At 41.7% G+C, this 26,273-nt stretch overlaps 1 protein-coding gene across 1 annotated transcript in view; it reads left to right on the top strand.

Moving 5' to 3' along the window:
• The window catches only part of SYNE1 (spectrin repeat containing nuclear envelope protein 1), a 459,183-nt gene that overhangs the window by 306,403 nt on the left and 126,507 nt on the right, over positions 1 to 26,273 (top strand). The window contains exons 91-98 of the mRNA XM_084827854.1: positions 1,060 to 1,257; positions 3,366 to 3,506; positions 8,668 to 8,835; positions 9,792 to 9,953; positions 11,250 to 11,444; positions 14,611 to 14,784; positions 18,753 to 18,944; positions 23,960 to 24,094. Of these exons, the coding sequence (XP_084683980.1) occupies positions 1,060 to 1,257; positions 3,366 to 3,506; positions 8,668 to 8,835; positions 9,792 to 9,953; positions 11,250 to 11,444; positions 14,611 to 14,784; positions 18,753 to 18,944; positions 23,960 to 24,094 (1,365 nt within the window). The remainder of the gene's footprint in view (positions 1 to 1,059; positions 1,258 to 3,365; positions 3,507 to 8,667; positions 8,836 to 9,791; positions 9,954 to 11,249; positions 11,445 to 14,610; positions 14,785 to 18,752; positions 18,945 to 23,959; positions 24,095 to 26,273) is intronic.

Below are 26,273 nucleotides of genomic sequence, written 5' to 3'. Positions count from 1 at the left end.
TCCTCTCCCACCAAAAAGGGAAGAACTTTCATGTCTGGTTAAAACTGACTAAATGACAGTAAGAAACAACAGCAATTATTTTTTTCTGTACAGCATTCAGAAGCAAGTGTTTCTCCATAACCATACATGTTTATGATAAACCTGACCTGACATATTTGGGTTGACATATCTGCCTGTAATGACATAGTAACATTATTTTGCAGTCCTACTATATGTAAATTGTGATGCTGGGCTAATACAACAGTTAGTAGATATAATCCAAGGTATATATTTGCTGTTAAAGAAAGGCTTAGGAATGAGGCTTTATTTGCAAATTAGCCTGTGTGTGTTTTTTTATTTAGGAATATAATATGGATGCAATCCATGTTGTGACACTAAGGATGCAATTAAAAGAAAATAAAAGAAAGAATATTATAATGCCAAGTGAAAGCTGCTAGCCTCCAGCATTATAGAACAAAGCATGAAGGAAACCGTAGTGTTTGTTAATTCATTATAGCCCTTGCATATTACTGTCTGCTCTGTTCATTGTATTCAGCCTGATGAGAAGTGAATGCTATCTTTTTTCTTCTTTTTTTACACTTCAAGGCACCACATGACCGCATTTCCCTGGCATGCACTATTTCAGCTCACTTTAGTATCTTGAGGGAGGGAGAGAAGAGAGTATTTCCCCCTCTCTTTTCAGTAGGTTTCTTTGCAGCATTTGCTTATCTTTAGAAATGATAATGTGAGTTTAACAGATACTCCTCCTGTCAGTCACAGGCACAGCCAGGTAGAGAGACTTTGGTATTGCTTTTCCGGTTTCACTGCATAGCTTCCTCTGTTCAATGGTTTAGCTCTGTAGTGAGATGCAGCCTGACTTGTACTTTTCCCACAATCAACATCCTGCCATTCGGCTACTGCTGTTGCTGATGTCGGGCTTTGGAAACACAAAGCTGTGATTTTATTGGTTGACCTTAGAGAAACAAACCGGTCTCTGTAACGGAAGCAGAATTGCTATGAGGTCTGATGGCTCCTTCATGCTGCATCTGATTCTCAGGGTGGGGGGAAATGTTTCCTCAGGAGCTGGCTCAGAAGATCAAAGGCTACCAGGAACAAATAGCATCTTTGAATTCCAAGTGCAAAATGCTAACAATGAAAGCTAAGCATGCCACTATGCTGCTAACGGTGACAGAAGTGGAAGGGCTTTCAGAAGGAATGGAGGAACTGGATTCAGAAGAACTGCTCCCAGCACACTCTGCTCACCCCTCCGTAGTTATGGTAAGCAATACAGGCATAACTTGGCTGCTTATCTGAGGTATCTGTCATTTGCATTATTGCTTCACTATTATGCAGATTATTGTCACAGTCCATGTTGTCTCTTTGCATTAATGAATTGTCTGGGTGTTGAGATTAGAATGCAAACCAGCAATTATTTATGAGGAGAATAGAAATCAGTCTGTTATCTTTGTATATGTGTGAGAGACAGAGCATCTATGTTGGTGATTCAGCTCTTTGAACATGGATAACTCAGCTGAACCACAAAATGAAATTACATTTACTTTAAATAATAATACATTATGCTGAGGGTTAGGCTTCTAATGGTTTATTTTTTAAAATAGCCAATCTTTTATCCAGATTGGATGCTTAAGTGAAGAACTGGGGGAGGGAGAAATGAAATGAAAATTTTTCATATGTATGATTCATATAAAACATCTGCACTGAATATCTGTGGAAACTTTGCTGGAATGAACAACCCATAGAAGAGGAATACAGATGCCTTACTATTAATTATCAGAGAAATCCAGTTGTGTCTGCCTGCTGTTGGAATGGCATCCACCTAGGGATGTCAGAGAATTCCGCCACGGATCTCGGTGAGGCCAAATGCCAGTGCATTCGGCCCCGCAAAATCCATGGCGGAACAAAGCCCCCAACCCACAAAAGACACGCGAAACGGAGCACTTAGCTGCTGCCGTCCGCGCTGACTTGCGAATGGTGGCTGCCCTGCAGCCGCCATTCACTTCTTCATCATAGCCGTGATAGGCTACATAAATACTTATCTAGCCTATCATGGCTAACGCAGGGACGCCTTTTGCATCCCTGCATTAGCCAAAAAAAAAAACCAGCGTAAACAAATGGCAGCGGCTACAGCGGCCGCCATTTGCAGTCCCTATTTTTAGCCATTTTAGCCTACGTAAATATTTACATAGACTATTACGGCGAAAACAAGGGGAACGCAAATAGCGTAGTGGGCGCTATTTGCGTTCCGTTTTTTTCGCCGTAATAGCCTATGTAAATATTTACGTAGGCTAAAACGGCTAAAAATAGGGAATGCAAATGGCGGCCGCCATAGCCGCCACCATTTGCGTACGCTATTTTTTTTTTTTTTGGCTTGCCGTGATAGGCTACGAAATACTTACATAGCCTATCACAGCAGCTTCACAGAATGCAAATGGTGGCCGCTACGGCGGCCGCCATTTGCATCCGCAACAGCCCGTCTGCGGCCGGAATTGTGGCTGCGGATGGCCCTGGCTAGCGGCTCCAGGGAGCTGCCGTGGAGCGGAGCCAGCCCAGAGAAGATTCCGGGGGGAGGAACGGAGAGCCTCCCCCCCACCGCGAATCCAAGCTCCGCAAAGGTATGTGACTTTTGTACATCCCTACATCCACCAGCATAGCGGATTCCTCCTCTCCCAAATCTGCTCTGCAGTGTTGGGGGATGCTCTGGAGCAGATTTTGGTGAGCACAGGGGATGAGAAGATGGGAAAGATCAATTACATGAGATCTTAGATGCAGCCCCCAAAGTGTATTGCTTTCAATATTTTTTACATGTGCATCTGCTTCTCTTCTGCAACATTACTTAGATATGTATTATCTCGAGTAAAGCCACATGTGTCTCTATCTATAGTAATCTCTCGTTGTTTTTTCACATATTTGCCCTCCTACACATCTCTTATGGTTGCAGATAGGTTTTATTTTTAAAATAAATATTATAATTTAAACTCTCCAGATGTAGAGTTAACAAACTTCTGTTCTTCATCTGCAGTACTAATATAGTTTTGGTATGTAAGGTGACCAGATAAAAAGGGAGACAGGGCTCGTGGGTCTAATAGTTGAGCAAAGGAGGAAATTTGGACAAGTGCTACTTGACATGATGCAGGGGGAAGAAAGCTGTGCCTGCCAAAAATTTCTCTCCCTCGCAGTTGTGAAGGGAACAGAAACCCTATGTATGTTCCTTTGCATTTGGTCACCCTGTAGAGCTGAGAGGTAAGCACATGCTTTTAAACTGTGTCCTGGTGGAACTCCATGTTTATGACTGCATTTAATGCAAAATCCTTCTTGTGGAGACTGAATGACCTTCCTGTCCTTTGGGATTGCATTTCCCATGGCAGATGACTGCTGGTCGCTGTCACACACTCCTGTCACCTGTTACTGAGGAGTCTGGGGAAGAGGGAACCAACAGTGAGATTTCTTCTCCACCTGCCTGTCGCTCTCCTTCACCTGTGGCTAATACAGATGCTTCTGTTAACCAGGTATATCCCCCTTGGCATTCATTCAGCTATGATGTCTGCATAGATTTGTGGTCCTCCATGTGCAACCTCTTTTCGAAAACAAGAGTGTTTTCTCAGGGTAAAGAAAAAAAATCAAAACACATTGTTTGAAGTATTGATGCCTCTCAATACTTTGTTACCTATGCTTTATTATGCCACTCATTCTCACTTTCAAAATCAAAATATTAACTTATTGTGCATGCACAAGATTCAAAGCATTAGAGAGGAAGATCCTGAGAAACCACAACTTTGTGCTAACACAATAGAAACATTTCAGTGTTTATTTGTCTGTCTGTCTTGGTTCTGCTGCTGAGAGAATTTTTATATCTACCATGGTTTGTGTAGCTTAAATGTTAATAGTCATATTTTTTTCATGTGAATGAAACTTCTCATTCCATCACTTTACTCTCAGCTTGAGCATTCATTTCAGTACACTGGCACTTTCAGACTGGCACCTTTTGCCATCAGTGTGTATCTTGGAGCTGTTTATCAAAGGGTACAGTATAATGAATGAAGAATGGGAATTGGCCAAGAAACGTTTATTCATTAGTTAATCATTGTAACTCTTTCAACAGCAAGTACGTATTGCACCAAACAAAAGTTAAATACACAACTATTCTGATGTAGTAGCTAACTCAAGAATATAAAACCAAGAAAATTATGAAGAGCAAAAAGTTTAAGAGAATCAAATGGAAGAAGGGAGATAATGAGTCACTGAGCTTTCTAAAGCTCATTTATAAAATAGTACAGCAGCAATTTTCCAGTTCTCCCAGTCTCCAACAGTCATTCTTTTTTAAGGTCACATGTTAACTAAGAGAGAAATTCTAAGCTGCTGGGGGTGGGGGGAGGTGAAAGGCCTTTGGAAATGGCAGAAGTGCCACTGCACCAACAGAGATGGAGGTCAGCTGGTGGGACTACATGCATGCCACTTGAAGGACCCCAGTACACTGATGGAAAGGTATGCTGTTGTCTCAATGTAGCGGACACACGACTGTAGATTTCCCCAACACACAGTATATAGTATTGCTCTGCCCACTGCCAGTACTCCTTTCACATTGGGTGCATTCACACAAACTCCCCCAGACATTCCATGAACACATGGAACGACTGCAGGTAAGCCCCACCTACTGCTGGAACTGTGTGCCACCTCCCCCATCCCCTGATGAACGTCCAGTGGATGATTGTCAGGAGGGAGGGGTGTGGTTCCAGCAGTGGATCAGGTTGGTCTGCATGGCCTTATGGTGCTCTCCACGTGTTCTTCCAATTTGTATAGAGGTCACGTGTCACAGTTTGGTCTCTGTTACCAGTTGTACTGCTGCTCTTCACTCAAAAACATCCACATCATCCTCTCTCTGTGGAACATGGAGGTAGTGTGGAAATAATGTAGGAGCTCAGAACACATGGGCAGTATAAACCTTTCTCATATTACAATAAGATTGAGGAAATATTCCTGTCGATAAAAATTGTATTGATAGAGGAGACAAAGAGTGAGGCCCAAAAGACCGTCTCTAATATCCATGGAAGGGCATCACATATAATAGAATCTTTTAACTTGCTGTTAAAAAATTCTCATTTTGTGCACAGGGTTATTGAAAAGCTGTGGCATAGAAATCATTACAGTTACTGGTGATTGAGAATGGATAAGCATATTCTGTTTTGGATGTTGAAACAAATTGGGTGTTTTGAAAAGTAAGAGAAAGTCAGATCCACAGTGAAGTTATTATAGCTGATGGTGCTCACGTGAAAATATCATCAAAACAATTCATCATCATGCCAAGAATAACTAAAGATTTTAGAATAACTAAAAATATAGAAGGGAAGAAGATTGCTTAAATATTTGGGAGTGCACTTATTCAACTGTGTACCTTATATCAGCAATCAGTGTTATTGGGAAAAAAAGTAAATATGTCTATTGGTAATAGATTTTTATTCCTAGGAAGATGCCACATTTATTTATCTGAGAGATTTATTTACTTGAGGAATTTATACTTAGGGATGGATGAACCTGTTGGTTTCTCTTTTACCCACATTTGAATATTTTAAATCTTAAGTTCTTTCCATCCTGAATATGAAGAAATTTCCAAATTTTGGTAAATTATAGAAATAAATAAATAACTGTAACTAATTTCTAATCCATCTGCACCGGCCAAATTCATAGATACTATTCCCAGCATGCATAGGACCATGTTGTACCTGCTTGCCACATGGCTGTTAAAGATGATGAGCGAGCCTGTTAGAAAAAAAGAGGTGGCAACCCAAATTCGGCACAACAACCATGGTGTTGTATAGACATGGATTTAAACCCTGATGTTTAAGAGCTAAGCACTCAAAGTCCTGGGCCTATATGGATGAGTACTGAAGGAAATTCACTGTAGAAATTATGAGCAGAAACCTCAGAAAAGATACTTCAGCAATCCATTCTTTGAAATAATAAATTAGAATTTGTAATATTGGTCTTTCAGATGATAAGATAAGAGGGTGGTAGTACCCCCACCCATCTGCTGGCCATCCTCAAAGCTGATCATTCTCTACTATTGAAAGAGCTTCTTCACACTGAGCTTTTATCCTTCTATTGAGATTGCTCACTCATGGACATTTGTGGGCCCTTTAGATGACGTCATGAACCTCCAGGACATCTCCTGCACGAAATGAAACTTATTCCATTGTTTAAAAAACCAGAGATAATGAGCTGTTAAATTAACCTGTTTGTGTTCTGCTTGAGTTCCCTCCATGAAAAAGGAAAAGGCACAAGATCAATGAAACATATGGAAGACTCAGATAAGGAGGAGAAGGCGGGGGAAAGTGGAGGGGGGAAAGGAAGCACATGTAAAGGGAGTCCGTTGTGATCCTGCCTTTAAAGCGGAAGCAGAAAGCCCCATTTTAAATGTGGGATTTTAGGCTGGTGTAGAGATGCTCAAAGTCAGCATACCAAGAATATATGCTGGTGGGAGGACTGGTACTGTCTACTGGAGGTATTGCAAACTGTGTTTCAGGGCAGAGCAAGATGCATGGCTCCTGATAAGCAAACAGAAAAATCTTTTTTCCCACCAAATAAATGAAGATGTGGTTGTGTTTGTAAACATCAAATGTTAACATGTTATCATCTGTCTCTTCTTCTTCTTTTGCAGTCATTTAGAGCAATCTATTTTGAAACATAGGAAATTAAGCAAGGGATATATGTAGGCCCAGACTAGGAATTTGAGAGAATGGGGAGAAGGGGAATCTGCCAGTTTGCCAGCTCAGGAGTGCTGTCCTGCCCCTGTAGCAGCACCTTTAGCCTTTTAAACCATTTTGACATAAGGCTAGGGTAGGGGTGGACGAAAGTCACTTACCTGTCCTCGAAGCTTGTTTGCGGTGGGGGGGGAGGCGCTTCGCTGCTCCCCCCGCGAAGTTCAGGCCAGGGGGGGGAGGCTTCCTGCCTCGCCCGGCCAAAATTCAGACCGGGGAGGAGGCACCTCGCCTCGCCCGGCCGCAAACTCCAAAGTTTTTTTTAAAAAAAAAAAACGCCCCTGTGATAGGCTACGTGACGATTAACGTAGCCTATCACGGCTAGATCTGCAAAGTCAGCCATGATAGGCTACGTTAATCGTCACGTAGCCTATCACGGGTGACTTTAAAAAAAAAAAAAGCGCGTACACAAATGGCGGCCCCCATAGGGAGCCGCCATTCGCGTTCCTTATTTGGTCGCTGTAGTCTATGTAAAGATTTACGTAGACTACGGCGAAAATAAGGGCAACGCAAATAGCATTGCCCTTATTTTCACCGTAGTCTACGTAAATCTTTACGTAGACTACAGCGACCAAATAAGGAACGGGAATGGCGGCTCCCTATGGGGGCCGCCATTATCCGTACGCACTTTTTTTTTTTTTTTTTGAAGTCACCTGTGATATGACGGGTATTGAACTGGGTATTAAGCTTGCACAATTATCAGCAGAGATATGGCTGTTTTCTGAACAGGATTCAGAAGAAGCATTTGACACTGTTAGGGTGCAATCTTATGCATGTTTAGACAGAAAAAAGTCTACAACTCCCAGCATTCCCAAGCCAGCATGGCAGGCTAGGGAATTCTGGGAACTGTAGGACATTTTTCTGTCTAAACGTTCATAGGATTGTGCCCTTAATAGCCTAGACAATATGATGCAAGACACAGGTCACCTTGCCCTTCTTCTGATGTCCCATTAAAAAGAATGTTAAGTGTATTTATTTATTTACAGAATGTATATAGTTGTTCAATAACACAAGTTCTCTGGGTGGATCACAAAACAAATAGAACATTAAAGTACAATATAAAATAATACAGGCTACTAAAACTAAAAACTCAGTTTACAGAGCAATCCTATAGTCCCTGGGATGGCATTGAAGGGTGGCCCATAGGATGGTGCAGATTTCTTCCCCTGAGGCTGTAGACACAGCTACTAGCTCGGGAAGGGAAATCTGAATGTGGATTTCCCACCCCACTTCTCACAGGTGCCATAGAAAGGACCATGGCAGTTTCTCTTCTGAGGTCGCGACAGCAAAGTTGGAAGAGAGTCAGGGAGGGAGAAAAGGGGGCAGGATGGGGGGAGGGGAAAGGAGAGCACTGCTGTATTCCCCTTCTCACTCACTGAGAGGGAAGTTAGCTAGATGGGTCAAGAAGCCCGTCTTGTTAAAAATGTTAAAAAGCAGGAATGGGAGGTCAACATACCTCTGTTGTTCCTCATGCCCTGCCTGCCACGGCTTGGGATAAATGGAGGGCTTCAAACTCAGAGCCATCTGTCTATAGAGGGTCAATCCCTTAGGATTGTACTCTAAAACATAGGTTTTTTAAAAATTGACACTGCCTTCTGTCTCAGAGGTTTTGAATGCCTTCCTACATATTCTTGGAATGAAAACTCATGAATACAGTGTTAACTATGTTATATCAAAGACTAGCGAATTCACAATTATTCAGTTCTGTGTTTATTTAAATCAGACTTTTCCATCTTCAAAGTGTTCCGACACATATCCAAAGCATAAAGTTACATACAAAATATGGGATTATGGGTTCAGTACCCCAAAAACTAAGCCATAGAACAGCAGCACTAAAGTAGAATATACTGAAGTTGCAGAATGTGCTGCTACATCCTCTCTTTTGATAGTGCTATATTGTGCTTCCTACTCATAGGACATTGCATATTACCAAGCCTTATCTGCTGAACGGTTGCAGATAGAAGCTTCCAAGATACAGCCCAGCACCTCATCCAGTCAGGAATACTGTGAACCAGGATTAGAGTCAGCCACCAGTGCCAAGTTAGATGATTTGCAACGTTCTTGGGAAACGCTGAAGAATGTGGTAAGTCCTTTGGTCTAAGGAGGAAAAGGAGAGATGTTACTATACATGCTTCTGTGGTTTTGGTGGTTATGTCAGAGTAGGTTTTTTGCAAAGACATAAATGGTCTCAAAAGGTTTTAAAACCACTGGTGTGCTGGCTTCTCAACTATAAGATCTTCGGTGGACAGCTGAGGTGGGTAGCTGCCAGAAAAAGATCTTTCTTGGTGGAGGCACCACAACTGTGGAACAATTTCCCCAGAGAGGTTCACTTGGCACCTACCTTGTTATCTTTTCAGTAACAGGCAAAGACCTTTGTATTTCCCCAACCTTTTTAGCCTGTGACCTTTTAAGTTTATTATGTTTTGTTTGTATTTACATTTTAATTATTTTATTGTTTATTGTCAACTGCCCAGGAAGTATGATTGAAGGGTGGTATAGAAATACCTATAATAAATAGATAACTAGGCTCCTTGTCAGTTCACGCATAGGCTTCTGCAGTGCAGATGTCCAGGGCGACGTATGGACATCTGCGGGGGGGGGGGCAGCACTCCTAATGCCAGCTGTGAACAGCCTCACTCCTCAGTAATCTCAATCTGGTTTGGAACGAGGTTCAAACTTTAGCCAAGATTCATTTTCATATGGGTAGTATGAAAGCTTTTTAGTTATATCTGAAAGATTGGGAGCCATTTGCCACATATTGGCAATATATATTGCCTTATGATAATGTTTGTGAACAAGCTCTGGCACGATTATAATCTCTCTCATTCCTTTCTCAAAATCGTAAGGCCAAATCTCAAAGTGAAAAATGAGGTGATGTTGGAGAAATATGTAATATATAAACATTGATGAACCTGTAAGCTTCCTTTTTTCCTTTTATTTTTAAATGACATTTTGTATACTATGTTATTTATAGTATTACATCAATGCAATAAATATTTTTAAGGTGGAATATTTACTCATAGATTTTATTTCCTTTAGATTAGTGAAAAGCAGCGCACCCTCTATGAGGCCCTTGAACGTCAGCAGAAGTACCAAGACTCCCTCCAGTCTATATCTACAAAAATGGAAGCCACTGAGGTGAAATTAAATGAGACTCTGGAGGCTGGCAAGAGTCCAGAAAGCCAGATGGCTGAACATCAGGTAAAAATAAGTCGCTCTTTTAATTGTTTGCTTCTTGTACAATTCAGGGCTCAGCTGTTCAAATCCAAATACCTAAAAATCTAGTGTCCTGAAAATGTGTTGAAAATGTATATGTTACAGTTGCTTGAGAATGTTTTCCACTCTCTGCTGTTGTTGAAATGGGAAAAAAATCAAGTTGTTTTAAAAAGACAGAGGGACAATTAGGTATTGGATTTTAAGCATTACATGGCCTCCCAGTGTAATTGTTCGTTGCCTTCTTCTCACCACATATTTCGTGTAATTTTGATGGAAGAAATTTATCTTGGCCTTTTGATGAACACTTTTCAGAACTCTCTTGAGCGATGTATGATTTCAAGATATTTTATATGCAATGGTTTAAAAATTCCTCCAGTTTAAAACCCTGAAAGTCTGAACACTTTGCAAGTAGATTCCATCCCTTGTCTTTCCAAAAGAGCAAGTCACATCAGTTGGTAACTGGCATGGCATCACAGTAGTAAAAGATCTAGAGAGACCTAACCAGCCATCCTTGGCTATAGAAAACACACTGAGGCCCTTGCTAGCAGCAACCCTCTAGCTAGTTCACTAATTCAGAAAGAAGTCCTGCAGTATAAAGTATGCCTGTTTACTTGGAAGTAAATCTCACTGAGCTCTGTGGGGCTCCCACATAAGTGTACAGAGCATGCATTGCAGACATGTTCTGATTTATACAGAACAACATACACACACACCTCGACAAACCTCTATGTACTGTCTATATGTTTGCAACCTTGGGAAGCAGCCCGCATGGTTCTTTCTATGGTCACTGAGAGGGGACAGGGGAGGGGGATTGGAACTTAGGGTCCCCCTCCCAAGGTAGTTGCAGTGTCTACAGCCTTGGGAGGGGGTTCTGAACAATCCTGTGTTCCCTGGGACACTCTCCCAGGGACCATAGGATTTCTATCTCATTCTTAGAGTAGACTCATTGAAATCAATGTGATTTTAGTGGGTTTAGTGTATGTTTTAGTGGGTTCACTATAAAGATGTTTAAGTCTATAGTCGACCAATTAATTTTAATAGAAATGCATTGCATACAATGCTGGTTATATCAGTGATAACTTTTATTCAATTACAGACCACATTTATTATATTGGATATGGTGTGGGATGTGATATGATGTGAGCTACCTTAGGTCCTGTTTGTAAAAACTACTTGGGACAAATGAATGCTGTCTCTCAGCCAAGCCGTATGGTGGACTTCATTGTCTTCTCATATATGGTTTTCAATAATACTGAAACCAAGCTTCTCCTGTTTTACTAGGCATTGTTTGATGAAATTCTGATGCTTCAGGATGAAATCAGTGAGCTGCAAACAGCATTAGCAGAAGAGCTGGTGTCTGAACCACTGGATACAGATGCTGCTGATCAGTTGGCTCTGCAGTCCACACTCACTGTGTTAGCAGAGAGGATGGCCACTATTAAGATGAAAGCTTCAGGGAAACGGCAGTTGCTCGAGGTACAAAGATGATGAAAGGATGTTTTCATCCTGGGATAGTATTTAGTTTGAAAATTCCCAAGAACTCAAATGAGTAAGGCCTTTTATGGCAGGGGTCGACAAGCTGATGCCCTCCAGATGTTTAGGACTATTGTTGTTGTTGTTTATTCGGTCAGTCGCTTCCGACTCTTCGTGACTTCATGGACCAGCCCACGCCAGAGCTTCCTGTCGGCTGTCGCCACCCCCATCTCCCCCAAGGTCGAGTCTGTCACCTCCAGAATATCATCCATCCATCTTGCCCTTGGTCGGCCCGTCTTCCTTTTGCCTTCCACTTTCCCTAGCATCAGCATCTTCTCCAGGGTATCCTGTCTTCTCATTATGTGGCCAAAGTACTTCAGTTTTGCCTTTAATATCATTCCCTCAAGTGGGCAATCTGGCTTTATTTCCTGGAGGATGGACTGGTTTGATCTTCTTGCAGTCCAAGGCACTCTCAGAATTTTCCTCCAGCACCACAGTTCAAAAGCATCTATCTTCCTTTGCTCAGCCTTCCTTATGGTCCAGCTCTCGCAGCCATAGGTTACTACGGGGAAGACCATTGCTTTAACTACGCGGACCTTTGTTGTCAGTGTGATGTCTCTGCTCTTCACTATTTTATCAAGATTTGTCATTGCTGTCCTCCCAAGAAGTAAACGTCTTCTGATTTCCTGGCTGCAGTCAGCATCTGCAGTAATCTTTGTGCCTAGAAAGACAAAGTCTGTCACTGCCTCCACGTTTTCTCCCTCTATTTGCCAGTTATCAATCAAGCTGATTGCCATAATCTTGGTTTTTTTGAGGTTTAACTGTAACCCAGCTTTTGCACTTTCTTCTTTCACCTTCGTCATGAGGTTCCTCAGCTCCTCCTCACTTTCAGCCATCAAAGTGGTATCATCTGCATATCGGAGATTGTTAATGTTTCTTCCAGCGATTTTAACTCCAGCCTTGGCTTCATCAAGCCCAGCATGTCCCATGATGTGTTCTGCGTACAGGTTGAATAGGTAGGGTGAGAGTATACAACCCTGCCGTACTCCTTTCCCAATCTTAAACCAGTCTGTCGATCCGTGGTCTGTTCTTACCATTGCTACTTGGTCGTTATACAGATTCCTCAGGAGGCAGACAAGATGACTTGGTATCCCCATACCACCAAGAACTTTCCACAATTTGTTATGCTCCACACAGTCAAAGGCTTTAGAATAATCAATAAAACAGAAATAGATGTTTTTCTGAAACTCCCTGGCTTTCTCCATTATCCAGCGGATATTGGCAATTTGGTCTCTAGTTCCTCTGCCTTTTCTAAACCCAGCTTGTACATCTGGCAATTCTCGTGCCATGAATTGCTGGAGTCTACCTTGCAAGATCTTGAGCATTACCTTACTGGCATGTGAAATAAGTGCCACCGTTCGATAGTTTGAACATTCTTTGGTGCTTTCCTTTTTTGGTATGGGGATATAAGTTGATTTTTTCCAATCTGATGGCCATTCTTGTGTTTTCCAAATTTGCTGGCATATGGCATGCATCACCTTGACAGCATCATCTTGCAAGATTTTAAACAATTCAGCTGGGATACCGTCATCTCCTGCTGCCTTGTTATTAGCAATGCTTCTTAAGGCCCATTCAACCTCATTCTTCAGGATGTCTGGCTCTAGCTCCCTGACCACACCGTCAAATCTATCCCCGATATTATTATCCTTCCTATACAGATCTTCCGTATATTCTTGCCACCTTTTCTTGATCCGTTCTGCTTCTGTTAGGTCCTTGCCATCTTTGTTTTTGATCATACCCATTTTTGCCTGGAATTTACCTCCGATGTTTCTAATTTTCTGGAAGAGGTCTCTTGTCCTTCCAATTCTATTATCTTCTTCTGCACTATAGGTGCAGAACTATATAGGTGCGGAACTATATAGGTGCGGAACGATAGTTTAGGACTATAGTTTGCATAATACCTGACCAATGGCCATGCAGGCTAGGGCTAGGGTTTATGACAGTTGTAGTCCAAAACATCTGGAGAGCACCAGGTTGCCTGCCCCTGCTTTATGGTCTTTCAAGGACTTTAGAGGTCCCTACATTTCTTTTGCTGTTGTCATAGAAAATGATAGCACATGCAGGTTCATCACTTGATGAGGTGCAGTATTGTTAGAACTATCATGTTGCTTCACATGATCTCAGTGCTTTTCAATAGAATCAATTCACACATTCAGCTGTAGGACATTGAGTGCTGAGTAATCACATGACAAGAAAGTAGGTAATGTGTGAACCAGTCCATAGTGTAAATTCTCTCTTTCTTAGTCTTTCTTTTCCTTTCTCTCTCTCCCCCCTGCCCCCCACCAATGGTGTGTGTGTGTGTGTGTGTGTGTGTATATATATATGTGTGTATTGTGAATAAAAATTCTTAAGAAAAGAGGGATACTAAGTCCCCCTCCTTTTTGCGGCTCCTTTTTGGAGCCCTTACTGAAGGTTGCTGGAGTTCCCTGACAATGTTTTTTTTAAAACCGCAGAAACATATGCAAATTTAATGGCTGGTAAGTAAATGGAGGTGAAATTGATGCAAATTTAATGACTAGGAAGTAAATGGAGGGGAAATGTGTGAACTGCTCCATTACCGTTGCTATTTTGGCACTTTGGAAGGGCAGTCAACTGGCAAGATTGCGAAAAGTGAGTAGTATGGCCTTTTTTTGCCATTCTTGCTGAGCAGTTCTGTAACCAGTCACTTCAAGTCATGATAAAATTGCTCTCCTGCGTTTGGACAACCCGACAACCCATCGTGGTTGAGAACAACCCTACAACAACCCATGAGTTCTTGGTCTGGCTTGTTTTCAAAAAATAAGTTGCCCCCTGGAAACACTCTGGCTTCAGACAACATGACTACCAACCATGGCTGGCTGCTCGTGATGCATTGTCATGTTGTGTGAACCCAGTCATTGTTTTGTTAACAGAAATCCTGGTCAAATTCTTACAATCACTATAGTCTTAACGAATTTTAATTTAATACATCCATTCTAGTCTTACATTGTGTTCTTTCTTCCCCTCTCAATAACGTACTTTCTGCTGTATAATTATCATACCGCTATTGTCAGATAATAGGCAGCTGTTATCAGAGTTTTGTCCTTTGACACCAGATGGATTACAGTTGATGCCCACTTTTAATTACTAGGAAAAACTCAATGAGCAACTAGAAGAACAGCGGCAAGAGCAAGCTCTGCAAAGATATCGCTCTGAAGCCGATGAACTTGACCACTGGCTCCTGAATACAAAAGCCACGCTAGATACCACATTGGTTACCATCGAAGAATCTATGGATATGGATTCTCAGCTGGTTGACTGCCAGGTGAAATAATCTTCATGTTTAAATATTACTTCTCTTGCACTAGCAGAAACTATTTGTAGGCCTGGCTTAGACCTTACCCACCCCATATGCATGTTGTAGGGCTACCTGTAGTCATGTCAATGGTACATATGGCAAGCAAAACATTTAAGAAGCTGCTTTTTCCATGTGCAATGCATGTAGCACCTGCCCATCTCTACCTGCCCATCACTGGAAGCTTTTTTGCAGCCCGTGGGGTGACTGGTGTCTAAACCACTCATTAGTTACATTTGGCACTTTCAAATTAGAGTCAGTCTAAATGTTTTAACCACAGGAATTTATGACCACGTCATTGCCATTTAAAATATATTGTATGGATGTTATAGATTTTTATTTGACAGAAAATACCTTGAGTTTCCTACCTTCATGTGAAAAACAAAGATAGGTTGGCTGGACCATGAGTAAACTATCCAAAATCCAGGGGAGAAATCCAAAAAACTCAGTTAGGAAATATCTACTGACCAATATGCCCAAAAGATTGTGCAAGGATAAGAAACGAAAAGTTCAAAGATTAGGCTAGATCTTGTGATCATGAGGTCTGCAGTATAGACTCAGTTCCCAAGTGGTGACTGCAGACTGAAAGAAGGAATGGCTGACCCCCATTTCTGAAAACATAAAGGCCAGCTGTAACCCAGATGTGTCTCTTGCCCTGACTGAGACACACAGGTTCCTGAGTGGACAGAGAGCAGAAATCAAGAGAAACATGACCGTCTTTATATTTGCAAAGCCAGAGATTAATTGTGTCTTCCTTCCCTCATCCCCTAGACTGATTAAGAATTTTGGAGAACCTGAAAGCTTACACAATCTTCTGTGGCATTTTGTTTGTTCCTAATAAAGGTATCACCTAACTGTAGGTTTGGGGTTTACCCTACTGGATTTTGGATGTTCTACCTTAATGTAGCATCTGAATGCATTACAGCGGTAGGGTACAATGTTAATAACCGTAAACCTACTTTTTCTTATAGAGAATATAAAATTGGAGTATTCAGTATTCAATTTTTAAGAGAGTCTTTGCAAACTGAGCATTCAGGTCAAAGCGAATGCTATTAATTGTTCAGTAATGAAGTACAGAGAAATCAAATGATGGTGTGAACCAGGACTTATTTAAAAGCAAGTGTGCTTCAGATTGGGGTATTACGTTAACTAAAGACTGACCTGATTTAGATGTAACGCTAACCCATGATTCAGCACTACATCAAAGAGCAGACGTGAGCCTTGTAGGGGTGCACGAAAGTCACTTACCTGGTCTCGCAGCTTGCTTCGCGGTGGGGGGGAGGCGCTTTGCTGCTCCCCCCGAAGTTCAGGCCGGGGGGGGTGAGGCTTCCCTCCTCGCCCGGCGGAAATTCAGGCCGGGGGGGAGGCTTCCCGCCTCGCCCGGCCGAAATTCAGGCCGGTGAGAAGCACCCCGTCTCCCCGGCCGCGAACTTCAAAAGAAGAAGAAAAAAACGCCCCTGTGATAGGCTACGTAACGATTAACGTAGCCTATCACGGCTAGATCTGCAAAGTCAGCCGTGATAGGCTACGTTAATCGTCACGTAGCCTATCACGGGTGACTTTGAAAAAGAAAAAAAAAAGCGCGTACGCAAATGGCGGCCCCCATAGGGAGCCGCCATTCGCGTTCCTTATTTGGTCCCTGTAGTCTACGTAAAGATTTACGTAGACTACGGCGAAAATAAGGGCAACGCTATTTGCGTTGTCCTTATTTTCGCCGTAGTCTACGTAAATCTTTACGTAGACTACAGGGACCAAATAAGGAACGCGAATGGCGGCTCCCTATGGGGGCCGCCATTAGCCGTACGCGCTTTTTTTTTTTTTTTCAAAGTCACCCGTGATAGGCTACGTGACGATTAACGTAGCCTATCACGGCTGACTTTGCAAATCTAGCCGTGTTAGGCTACGTTAATCGTTACGTAGCCTATCACAGGGGCGTTTTTGGTTTTTTTACTTTGCTTGTAATGGCAGCGGCAGCAGCCAGTCGAAAGACCAGCTGCCGCCCCCGCCCCTGACGAAGACCTGCCGAACCGCCGCTGGCACCCGCTGACCCGCTGCCGGGAGGGACATTCGTGAAAGGTAAGTCCCATCCCGGGGGGGGGCAGGGGGGCGGAGAAGTTCTCCCCGAACAACCTTCAGAGGACCGAATGCGTTGGTGCTCGGCCCCCCGAAGTTTCGGGGAGAAATTCTCCCCCATCCCTAGAGCCTTGGGCTTGCGTACTACCTCCTCCGCTGCCCTCTTCTGGCACAGTCACAAGGAAGAGATCAGCGATTGGCTTTAAATGGTTTTAAACTAACCAGAAGTTATTGTTATGTCTGAAATGGAGAAAACTCTGGTTAGTTTAAAACAGAAGTGCATCACCCATGGCTTGGAGGCCACATGCAGATACCCAATGCCTTAAATGTGGCCCCCGAGTATGCCTTGACCCCCACTTCCACCAAATACTCTCCCTTAGCAATCCTGATATAGATCACTGTAGCATTGAGGAAAAAGGATCTGTATCAGGATTGCACATGTGTGCATGCTAACATAGGTGTGTACATGTACATGTGTGGCCTCCAACCCATGATCTAGCATCACACATATGCTGAGCATCACTCAGGGCTGAAAAGGTTGATGGTTAAACTATGGTTTGCTAAAACAAGCCAGGATCAAACTGTAGTTTATGATCCTGGCTTGTTATCATCCTGTATAAACTGTAGTTTATACTAAACAGAGTTCCCTCAGTTCAGACATAATCAACCACAGTTAGTTTTAAAAGGAAAGCAAATTCTTCTAATCTCCACATCCTGTGCCAGAAAAGGAGAGGGAACTCTGGGGGCGGGGGACAGGGGACACGAGAGCTCAGGGCTCACTTCTGCCTGTTCATTTAGTACTAAAGCATGGGTTAATGTTATGACTGAAATGAGCCACTAAATCCTTGATTGCAGTCTGATTACACAGATGAACAAGAGGTGTAAGTCTATTATGAACTTAGTGAAGTTGTTAATGGCAGAGCCATGAGTAGCAGACAGCATGCTTTTAGCCCTCTGCAAAACTGTAATTGATATTTCTATTTAATCCTATCTCAGTCCTTCACAGTACAATTTTAGACAAGCAAGCACCCCAAGTCTGTGATCAACATTTCTACAGAAACATAGTAAAAATGATGATTTACAGAAAATACTCTGAAGTGGTAATCTTTTCATAGATTTATTTGTCATACACAATCCTCCAGTTTCTTAGTTCACTCCCACTCACTTATTTGTTGTCAGATTCAATTGCTGAGGGAAAATAAATTCAAGTCTTAAAATTTGACAGTGTCAAAATATTGTCACCTTTTCTGGTATCATGTATAAATACTTATCTGCATTTCAAAATAAACTTGCCAGAGATTTGTCACTTTAAGTCGCTCTCTAGATGAAAGAAGATTATGTGGAGGATCTTAGGGACATTCATGCACCAATCAGAAAGATCCACAGTAAGAAGAGAATCTTATCCATACTTCCAGAGCAATGAAGGAAGGGAAGCGAGAGAATGATAGAAAAGGGAATCTCCCTGAATACGCCAGGCAAAAGGAGAAAAGAGCAGTCATAATTGAGTGTGATTTGTTTACTGTTATCTGGGGTACCATAGATTCTGGCATATCGCTACACTAAAGGAATAGAATAGCATTTAAGCATCTGAGCATCACTGAAATGTATACAAAATGTCTATGTTACTAAAACATCCATGCTCTCAAACAAAGCTAACTCTTGGTGGAAGTTTTTTGTAAGTAAAAATAAATGTTAGAAATTTGGGAAATGCAAGCAATTGGAAGCATATTTCTGAGGACGCTGGAGAATACCAGAGTGGGCAGCAATGCAGATTTGGCTTGCTCTTAGCTTGGAAGAGGATGAGATAGGCCCTTGGTGGATGCTTCAGGATGTATGAATTTGCCTCCTTGTTTCTGCTTCTTCAGAATATGCTTGTGGAAATTGAGCAGAAGGTAGTGGCTTTGTCTGAGCTGTCGGTACACAATGAAAACCTTCTCATGGAAGGAAAAGCTCATACCAAGGATGAGGCTGAGCAGCTGGCGATAAACCTCAGAACGCTAAAAGGAAGCCTTTTGGAGTTGCAGAAGGTCCTCCATGAGAAGCAGATCAGCATCCAAGTAAGGAGCTCTACCTGATTGGCTTTAAAGGGGCAGTTTGGGCTTACATTTTTCTCTTTTGTAGTGTGGGGGTTGGGGGAAATTGAATGGGTGAGAGAGGCTGCCATTGTTGTATGCCTAGTTATAATGACGTGTCAGTCAGTTAGAATTGCCTTGCCAAGTTATACTTTAATTCCCTTATGTTCTCTCTCAAATTCTAGAAGCAATACACTGTTTGTTATTAGGGGGATAGGGTCTGGGGAAACCTTAAATCTATTTCACCCTTTTCGCCATTTCTTGTTATCTGTAGCATTGTTGAATAATAAACTGCTTGAGTTACTGCCTGTATTCTTCGTTTATTTTCAGGCTTTGTAGTATTGTAGCCTTAGCCACAAAACAGCACATCACTTTTTTTTTTTAATGTATCAAATACAAAGGCACACAACTAATTACTTGTAATCAGTTGATTAAGGTATATGATCATCCGGTAAGACAGGAGAATGGGGCAGGTAATATTTTAGCCCTCTGCCGCATATTTTGTATATGTGGTAAGGGAGATCTGTGAGCAGAAACCTGCTTCCTTTAGCAGAGGGTTTTTTGCTGAATGCATATATTTATTTTAGAGAGTAAGAATAATGTAATATTTGATGTAATCATTAATATTTGATGTAAAGGTTCTCTGTCTTTACCTCATCAGTAGTTGTGCCTATAATCCAGAAATACCCATTGGGCACATATATGGATTTGCTTGCACACACCAGGGCTCCCCACCTCTTTTTTCTGATAACAGTTTCTCATAAAGCATCAGAGGATATTTTTGCGGCTGGCCATGGCTTCATGTGGTGAGGCAGATGCAGAAAGTAGAAAGGAACTAAAAATCTCTGTTCCTAGGCCAAATCGTGACCTGCTGCTCTTTGGGCCAGGGCCCTAACATTCAACACATAGGCTTCTTTTTTTAAAGGCTAAATTAGCATGTAAAGAACCAAACCACACAACTGTCCATATTGTATTGTTATTTGCCTCTTAATTCAGTTTTCTGACATTATGTATCCGTAAAGCATTATCTGGGGGCAATACATGAGGATGATGAAGTCAAATAATTTTTATGTTAAGACTTTACTGTGTTTTTCTGGGCAAATCCATACTACATTTGAACCTGTTTTATTTTCCCAGTTCAGGTCAACAGAGGTTTTTAGCTTTTAAGATTAGATTGTTTATGATGGCAGAAAAAATACTTCTGTTGTAGTGAATACAGATAAAGTATAATTTTAAAAAATACCCCAAAGACACACTCATAAACATAGAACCATCTCTTCCCATATGTTTGTGCCTTGAGATCACTATCTGAGGCCCTGTTCCAAGTGCTCACACATACTGAGATTCAGTGGGTGGCTACGAGGGGGCCTTTTCTGTTGAGACCCCCAAATTGTAGAATGCCCTCACCTACTTTGGTGCCAAGCAAAGGCCTTTTTATTCTCCCTGGCCTTAAAAAATGTAAACTGCCGCTTCTTTTATTTTAAATGATATGTTTAAAGCTGCTTTTTCAAATCATACTTTTCCATGTTTTAGCTGCTTTGATATTTATCTTTCCTTTTAAAAACTATTTTAAATTACCGTTGCTGCTCTTAATATATTTTATCATTGTTTTTATAGTTTTTTTATTATGTATGTCACCCTGAGAGCTTCAGCTATAAGGTTACTCATAAATTGAATATGTCACCCTGAGAGCTTCAGCTATAAGGTTACTCATAAATTGAATACATTAATTAATTGATTGATTAATTGATTGACAGACAGGCAGACAGACAGACAGACATAAAACACTAGACTTCATTAGCATTAGAGCATCAGAACAGTCTGAGCAGAAAAAAAATGTTTTTCACAAGGACCTCCTCATACCACATTCTCATACTATGAAAAGCTTCAAGCATGAAGAAAACATTTATTGATTGATTGATAAAATATATTATCCGCTTTTCATTATAAAATAATCCCAAAGCAGGGTACAGTGCTAAAACACATTAAAATCATACAATCTACCAATAAAAACAGTAAAAGAAGAGAGAGCACATACACAGATAAATAATGATTTACAAAACACAGAGACACGGATTAAATCAAAAGACTGGGTGTACAAAGGTTTTATTCTGGTTTTATTCTGGTTGTATTGTTATACTGTGGTTTTAATGTTTTATATGTTTTATACTGTTTTATTGTGTGCTCTTTGGTTTTAATTTTTGTGAACCGCCCAGAGAGCTTTGGCTATTGGGCGGTATAGAAATGAAATGAAATGAAATGAATAAATAAATAAATTAAAATAAAATAAAATACAAAGAGGTTTTCAGTTGGTGCCGAAAGCTTGTAGGACTCAGTGCCAACCGTATTTGACAAGGGAGGGAGTTCCATAATCGGGGTGCCTGTATTGAGAATGCCCTCTCTCAGGTTGCCGCATGTTGGCGTGGCACTGTCAAGACAGCATCCCCAGTAGATCCTAATATCTGGGCAGGTGGCATAGTTCTTATTTAAGTGATAAAAGCATAACAAATTATCTTGGGATTAATGACAAGAGATTTGAGGAATGATGAACCCAGCAGACCACTGATCCTGAGGCAGTACAGTGTGCCAATGTCATTATATGACATGGCAGATAACATTTCAAATTAAAATTAGGTTATAATTCTTTCTTAAGATCCGTCCTGCTGTAAATGAGTGAATCTTGACCTTGAAAGGCCATATGGTGGCTTTTCTATAATCTGTAGCTATACATAGATCTGAAGAATAGTAATAAGAAATTGTGCTGAACAATCAGATCTGTGTCTGAATGGCACGAAGTAGACATTCAAAACAGCAGTGTTCTGAAAAATGTAGGTGAACTTTTCAGTCTCCCAGATGATCTTAACATTACTATGCTTAAAAAGAAGTCAATAGGAGCAATGTCAGTCGTGCTTCAAAAAAGTGGGGATCCTTCCACCATTATAAGCCACTCCCACCATGGCATCCCTTGATTCTTCCCAAAGCTCCCCCTAAGTGTTCCAGCTCAGCCCATGCAAGCCCCGTATCTCAGTCATGATAGCTAAATGGAACTGTCAGTTCAGACGGGTTATACCTCAGAATACCAGATACACAGGTCAACCTAAAAGGGGACATTGTGAGCGGAAAAGGGGGAATAAAGAGACGAGACACAAATGGTTGGTATCAAATTGGGTGACATTTATTGATCGATCTGCAAAGGGGAAAGAACTGGATGGGCAACTAATCTGTGCCAGCAACTAGCAAGGCACTGTAATGGACAAAAACATTCAAAGCCTGTAGAGTGGCGTCACAGCTCGCCACCCTCCAGGGCTACCCTGTTGGGGGAAGGGGTAGGGCACTTCTTGCTGTAATGCCCTGACTGTAAGATTTCTAGAGGCATTTAGATGTCCCCTGTTGGAAACAAAACGTCCGACTAGATTGAGACAAATGACTTTCCCAAGGCCACAAAATGTGTTGTGATAGATTTGTCCTTTTATAGGGATTTTATGAGATGAGATTTTTGTATTTAGCTTGATCATGGATCAGCAGGTAATATACCCCCATATTCCAGAACAAAGTGTCATCAAGGAATTTGTAAGTTTGCAAAATTCCTGGTATTAACACAGAGAGTGTTTAAATAGAGGACACTGAGATCGAACATGTCTTTTCATCTTTTACTTTAAAATCTTAAGCAGTTTCTGCATGATTTACATTTAATATAATAGCACAGACCAAATACAAAATACATCATTGTTACAAACAAAACACATTTCAAAAGCATTCTAAGTCTTTTTAAAGATTAAAGTTTCTCACTGAATAACATTTCTGAGCTTGTAACAAAATGGAACAGAGAAGTCAATGAGGACTGGCCATTGTCCTCCTTTGAGGACAGATGTTGCGTCCTGTGAGAACTGATGTTTTGTTCTGAAGTCCTTGTGCTCTGGCTCTCATATTTATCTGAGTTCTTATTAGCACTGCTTATGTGATCCTGCCCATAACAATGTTACTATTTTTTCCAAAGTTCCCAGCTATGATTTGGAGTGATATATTTACTTTATATCTTCGTCAGTTTTGCTGAGACATACTTGCCTTTTTAAAAAAATGCACACATCTTTTTTCTGCAGGTTTATTGTTTTACTATTTTAAATTTGAAGTTTTTCTTCTCTTTATTTCTCACAATATTTTATATTCATTCCTTTGTGTCATATGCAAAGCATATTAATAATAGTCCAATAAACAGTTATTATTTTCTCCAGCTTTCTTATCTGAAGCACCTGCTGGCTTTTCCTGAGTTCAGCTGGGAAAATTTCATCTTTTCCATAGCAGGCTCCTAGGTCAGTGAAATATCACAGCATGTCAGCACAAATGCTGACATGTTCAAATGTTGCCACAAATGCTGACATACAGATATATTCCTGTATTAAAACTTAATGCAGGAGTAGATCTTAACATTCCATTACTTTTTAATGAAAATTGTAGCATAGGAGAGTTACCAGCTATAAGAAAAATGTGGAGGACCAGTAGCTTTGGATGTATATTTGCAAGGTAGCCTATTATGCAGGTTGGTGCAGGAATTGCAAAGATGCAAAGGCTTCTGCGACATATATTTCTCACAGTGTACAGAAGTGGATGTGAGCTCTTCTTGCAGGCAGAACAGTGTGGTGTAATGGTTAGTATGTTTGGACCAGGATCTGGGAAACCTGGGTTCATATGCCCAATCAGCTCTAAAGTCCACTTGATGACATATTGCTAGCATGTTTTTTAAACTGTGTCACCTTGCTTATGAGTACCATCTTAGCCTGCTACGATCCATGAATGCATGGTGTGGTAAATGAGATACGGTTCAGGTGGAATGCCACATAGGTAAACTTTCCTTAGAAGTCCAGAACCACATTTAAAATAGATTGTAATCTGGATCTAAATAATCAGTTTAAGGAGTGGAAGGCTCCAAAGCTCAAACTGGTAATCCTGTCTCCCTAGATTCATATTCTGCTTGTATCCCCCCTTTTTCCCTTCATTAAAAGCAGGGAGCTCTGCAGGAAAAGGAGGAGTGTGAATCGGATTTAGTCACCTCTCAAAGCCCCAGTGTCCAAGAATGGCTGGCACAGGCAAGGATAACCCGTTCACAGCAACAGCAAAGCAGCCTACAGAGACAGAAAGTGAGTGTGCTATGCTTATATAAATCCTGAACCTGTTTAAAAATGCATTTAAGAACTACATGGAAGTATGTTCAGGACTGGGGCATAGACTTAAGCTCCTTTTATGTGTTAATCACATGAAGCAGGTTCATGCACTTAAGGGGAAGTGGGGCTATGCCCTTAGCCATGCACCTAACATCATACAGCTTTTTTGGCCCTGACATCTACACATAGAGCATGGACGTGTACATTAGGGAAGCCTGCATCTGTCATGTTGGTCTTAGTTTTCATATGAGAGCAGACTTTTACGTAATGCTCCTTCCATTGAGGAAACAAGGAGAATCATCCCACATTGTTCTTCCAGCTCTAAATTGCCTTGCAGTGGTACACAAAATCTGAAGGCTGCAATCCTGCACCCTCCATACTCAGAGAACATAATGCAGACTGGCTTCCATAGCTACCCAGTCAGAACCTCCTCCAGTGGAAGTCTCCTCAGCCAGTGGTCTTTCATGAGACAGCTAGGCCAATTTTCATCTGGTAAAGCCCTCCAATAACTTACTATTGAACATTCCAGCATCTGCTCTCCTCTAGGCCATCTGTGTTTCTGATAGGACTAATTAGGCACAGGGATAATTGAGGACACGAGCCAAACCTAGCTGGGTGTGAATGACCTGGCTAGGTGACAGAAGAAGGTGGAAGATGGAACAATCATAAAGGTAAAGGTGTCCCCAACCAGTCGTGTCCGACTCTAGGGTGCGGTGCTCATCCCCGTTTCTAAGCCAAAGAGCCAGCGCTCTCCGAAGACGCTTCCGTGGTCATGTGGCCGGCATGACTGAACACCGAGGTGCACGGAACGCTGTTACCTTTCCCGCTGAGGCAGTTCCTATTTATCTACTTGCAATTTCTTGCTTTCGAACTGCTAGGTTGGCAGAAGCTGGGACTGAAGACGGGAGCTCACTCCGTCACGCAGCACTCGGGTCTCGAACTGCTGTCCTGCCGACCTTCCGGTCTGCAGTTCAGCGTCTTAACCACTAAGCCACCGCGGCCAAGGAACAATCATACTGGGGTCCTAATGGGAGCCACTCCTTACACTGTTTTCTGAACAGGGGGCATACAGAATTGCAGTTGTCTGGAACCCCTAGTAACCCATGGTGTGATAGCCCTACTCAGGTGTTCTGTAGCTGTGCAGAATAAATGCATGAGGAGAGGGAGCAATCTAGCCTGCCTTCTCATCGCACATTTCCATTGCCCTCTCCTCATGGAGGGTGACCTTCTGGAGAGTAGAGCCTCTTGTATCCAAAGAGGCTGTCCACACGACAGAGAGACCTGATTTTCCACCATTCTGAATCATATGGCGAGCCTCTACTGATACAGGAGGCTCTGCTTTTCAGAAAGTTATGGAGAAAAATGCAGAGGAGGGCAAGGATAGAGCGCTCCTTCACCTCATGTGTTTATTTTACACAGCTATAGAATGCCTGAATAAGGCTCACATATTTTCCACCACCATGGCTAATAGCAGGTTTCAAGGCATGCTTTTGTTCAAAAAACTAATTCCTTTCCCCCAACATCAAAACCTCAATCCAGCAATCCCCTCCATTGCTGCTTTTAAGTCTTTAAGGGCACAATCCTCTGCATGTTTAGACAGAAAAAAGTCCTACAATTCCCAGCCCTAAAATACTTTGAGAGATCCAACAGTAGATCTCCCACATCACATTTAGTTTTGCCCGTCGCGCAATTTTGTGATTGTTTAAAGGGTGAGTATTCTATGCTGAAGGAAGCTCAGCTTAAGGATAGCCCTTTTGTCTGGGCCCATAAGCCAGTAAGAAGGAATTGGAGGCAAAGAGGCGTTGTTACTGTCACCAGTCTGTTCAGGGCCAAATCACACTTTAGTTTAAAAATATAGGTGTAGCAGCTATGTCTTTTTTTACCCTAAGGTAAACACAGGGGGCCCAGTCTGGATTGGGAACCTAGCATGGAGGGGAGTAAGGTGCTTTAACCCTTTCCTCCACACTCGGGTCCTAATCCAAATCAGGGCCCCTGCACTTATTCTGGAGTAAAAACAAAAACATGTAAAGTAATGTATGGTTTGGATCTTATTTAATCAGAAACACTGATTTTCAAAATTGGGACAGCGAAACTCATGTTTGTTTTGGGTCTCTCAGGGATCCTCTGTGGAGAAAAATGAAAGGCATTCGCTCTT

This window comes from Heloderma suspectum, chromosome 1, assembly GCF_057233095.1.
Source record: "Heloderma suspectum isolate Gila_16-S chromosome 1, 16-S_ref, whole genome shotgun sequence".
NCBI lineage: Eukaryota > Metazoa > Chordata > Lepidosauria > Squamata > Helodermatidae > Heloderma > Heloderma suspectum.
Note: the sequence above shows the minus strand (reverse complement) of the source record. Positions and strands in the feature narration are given on the sequence as shown.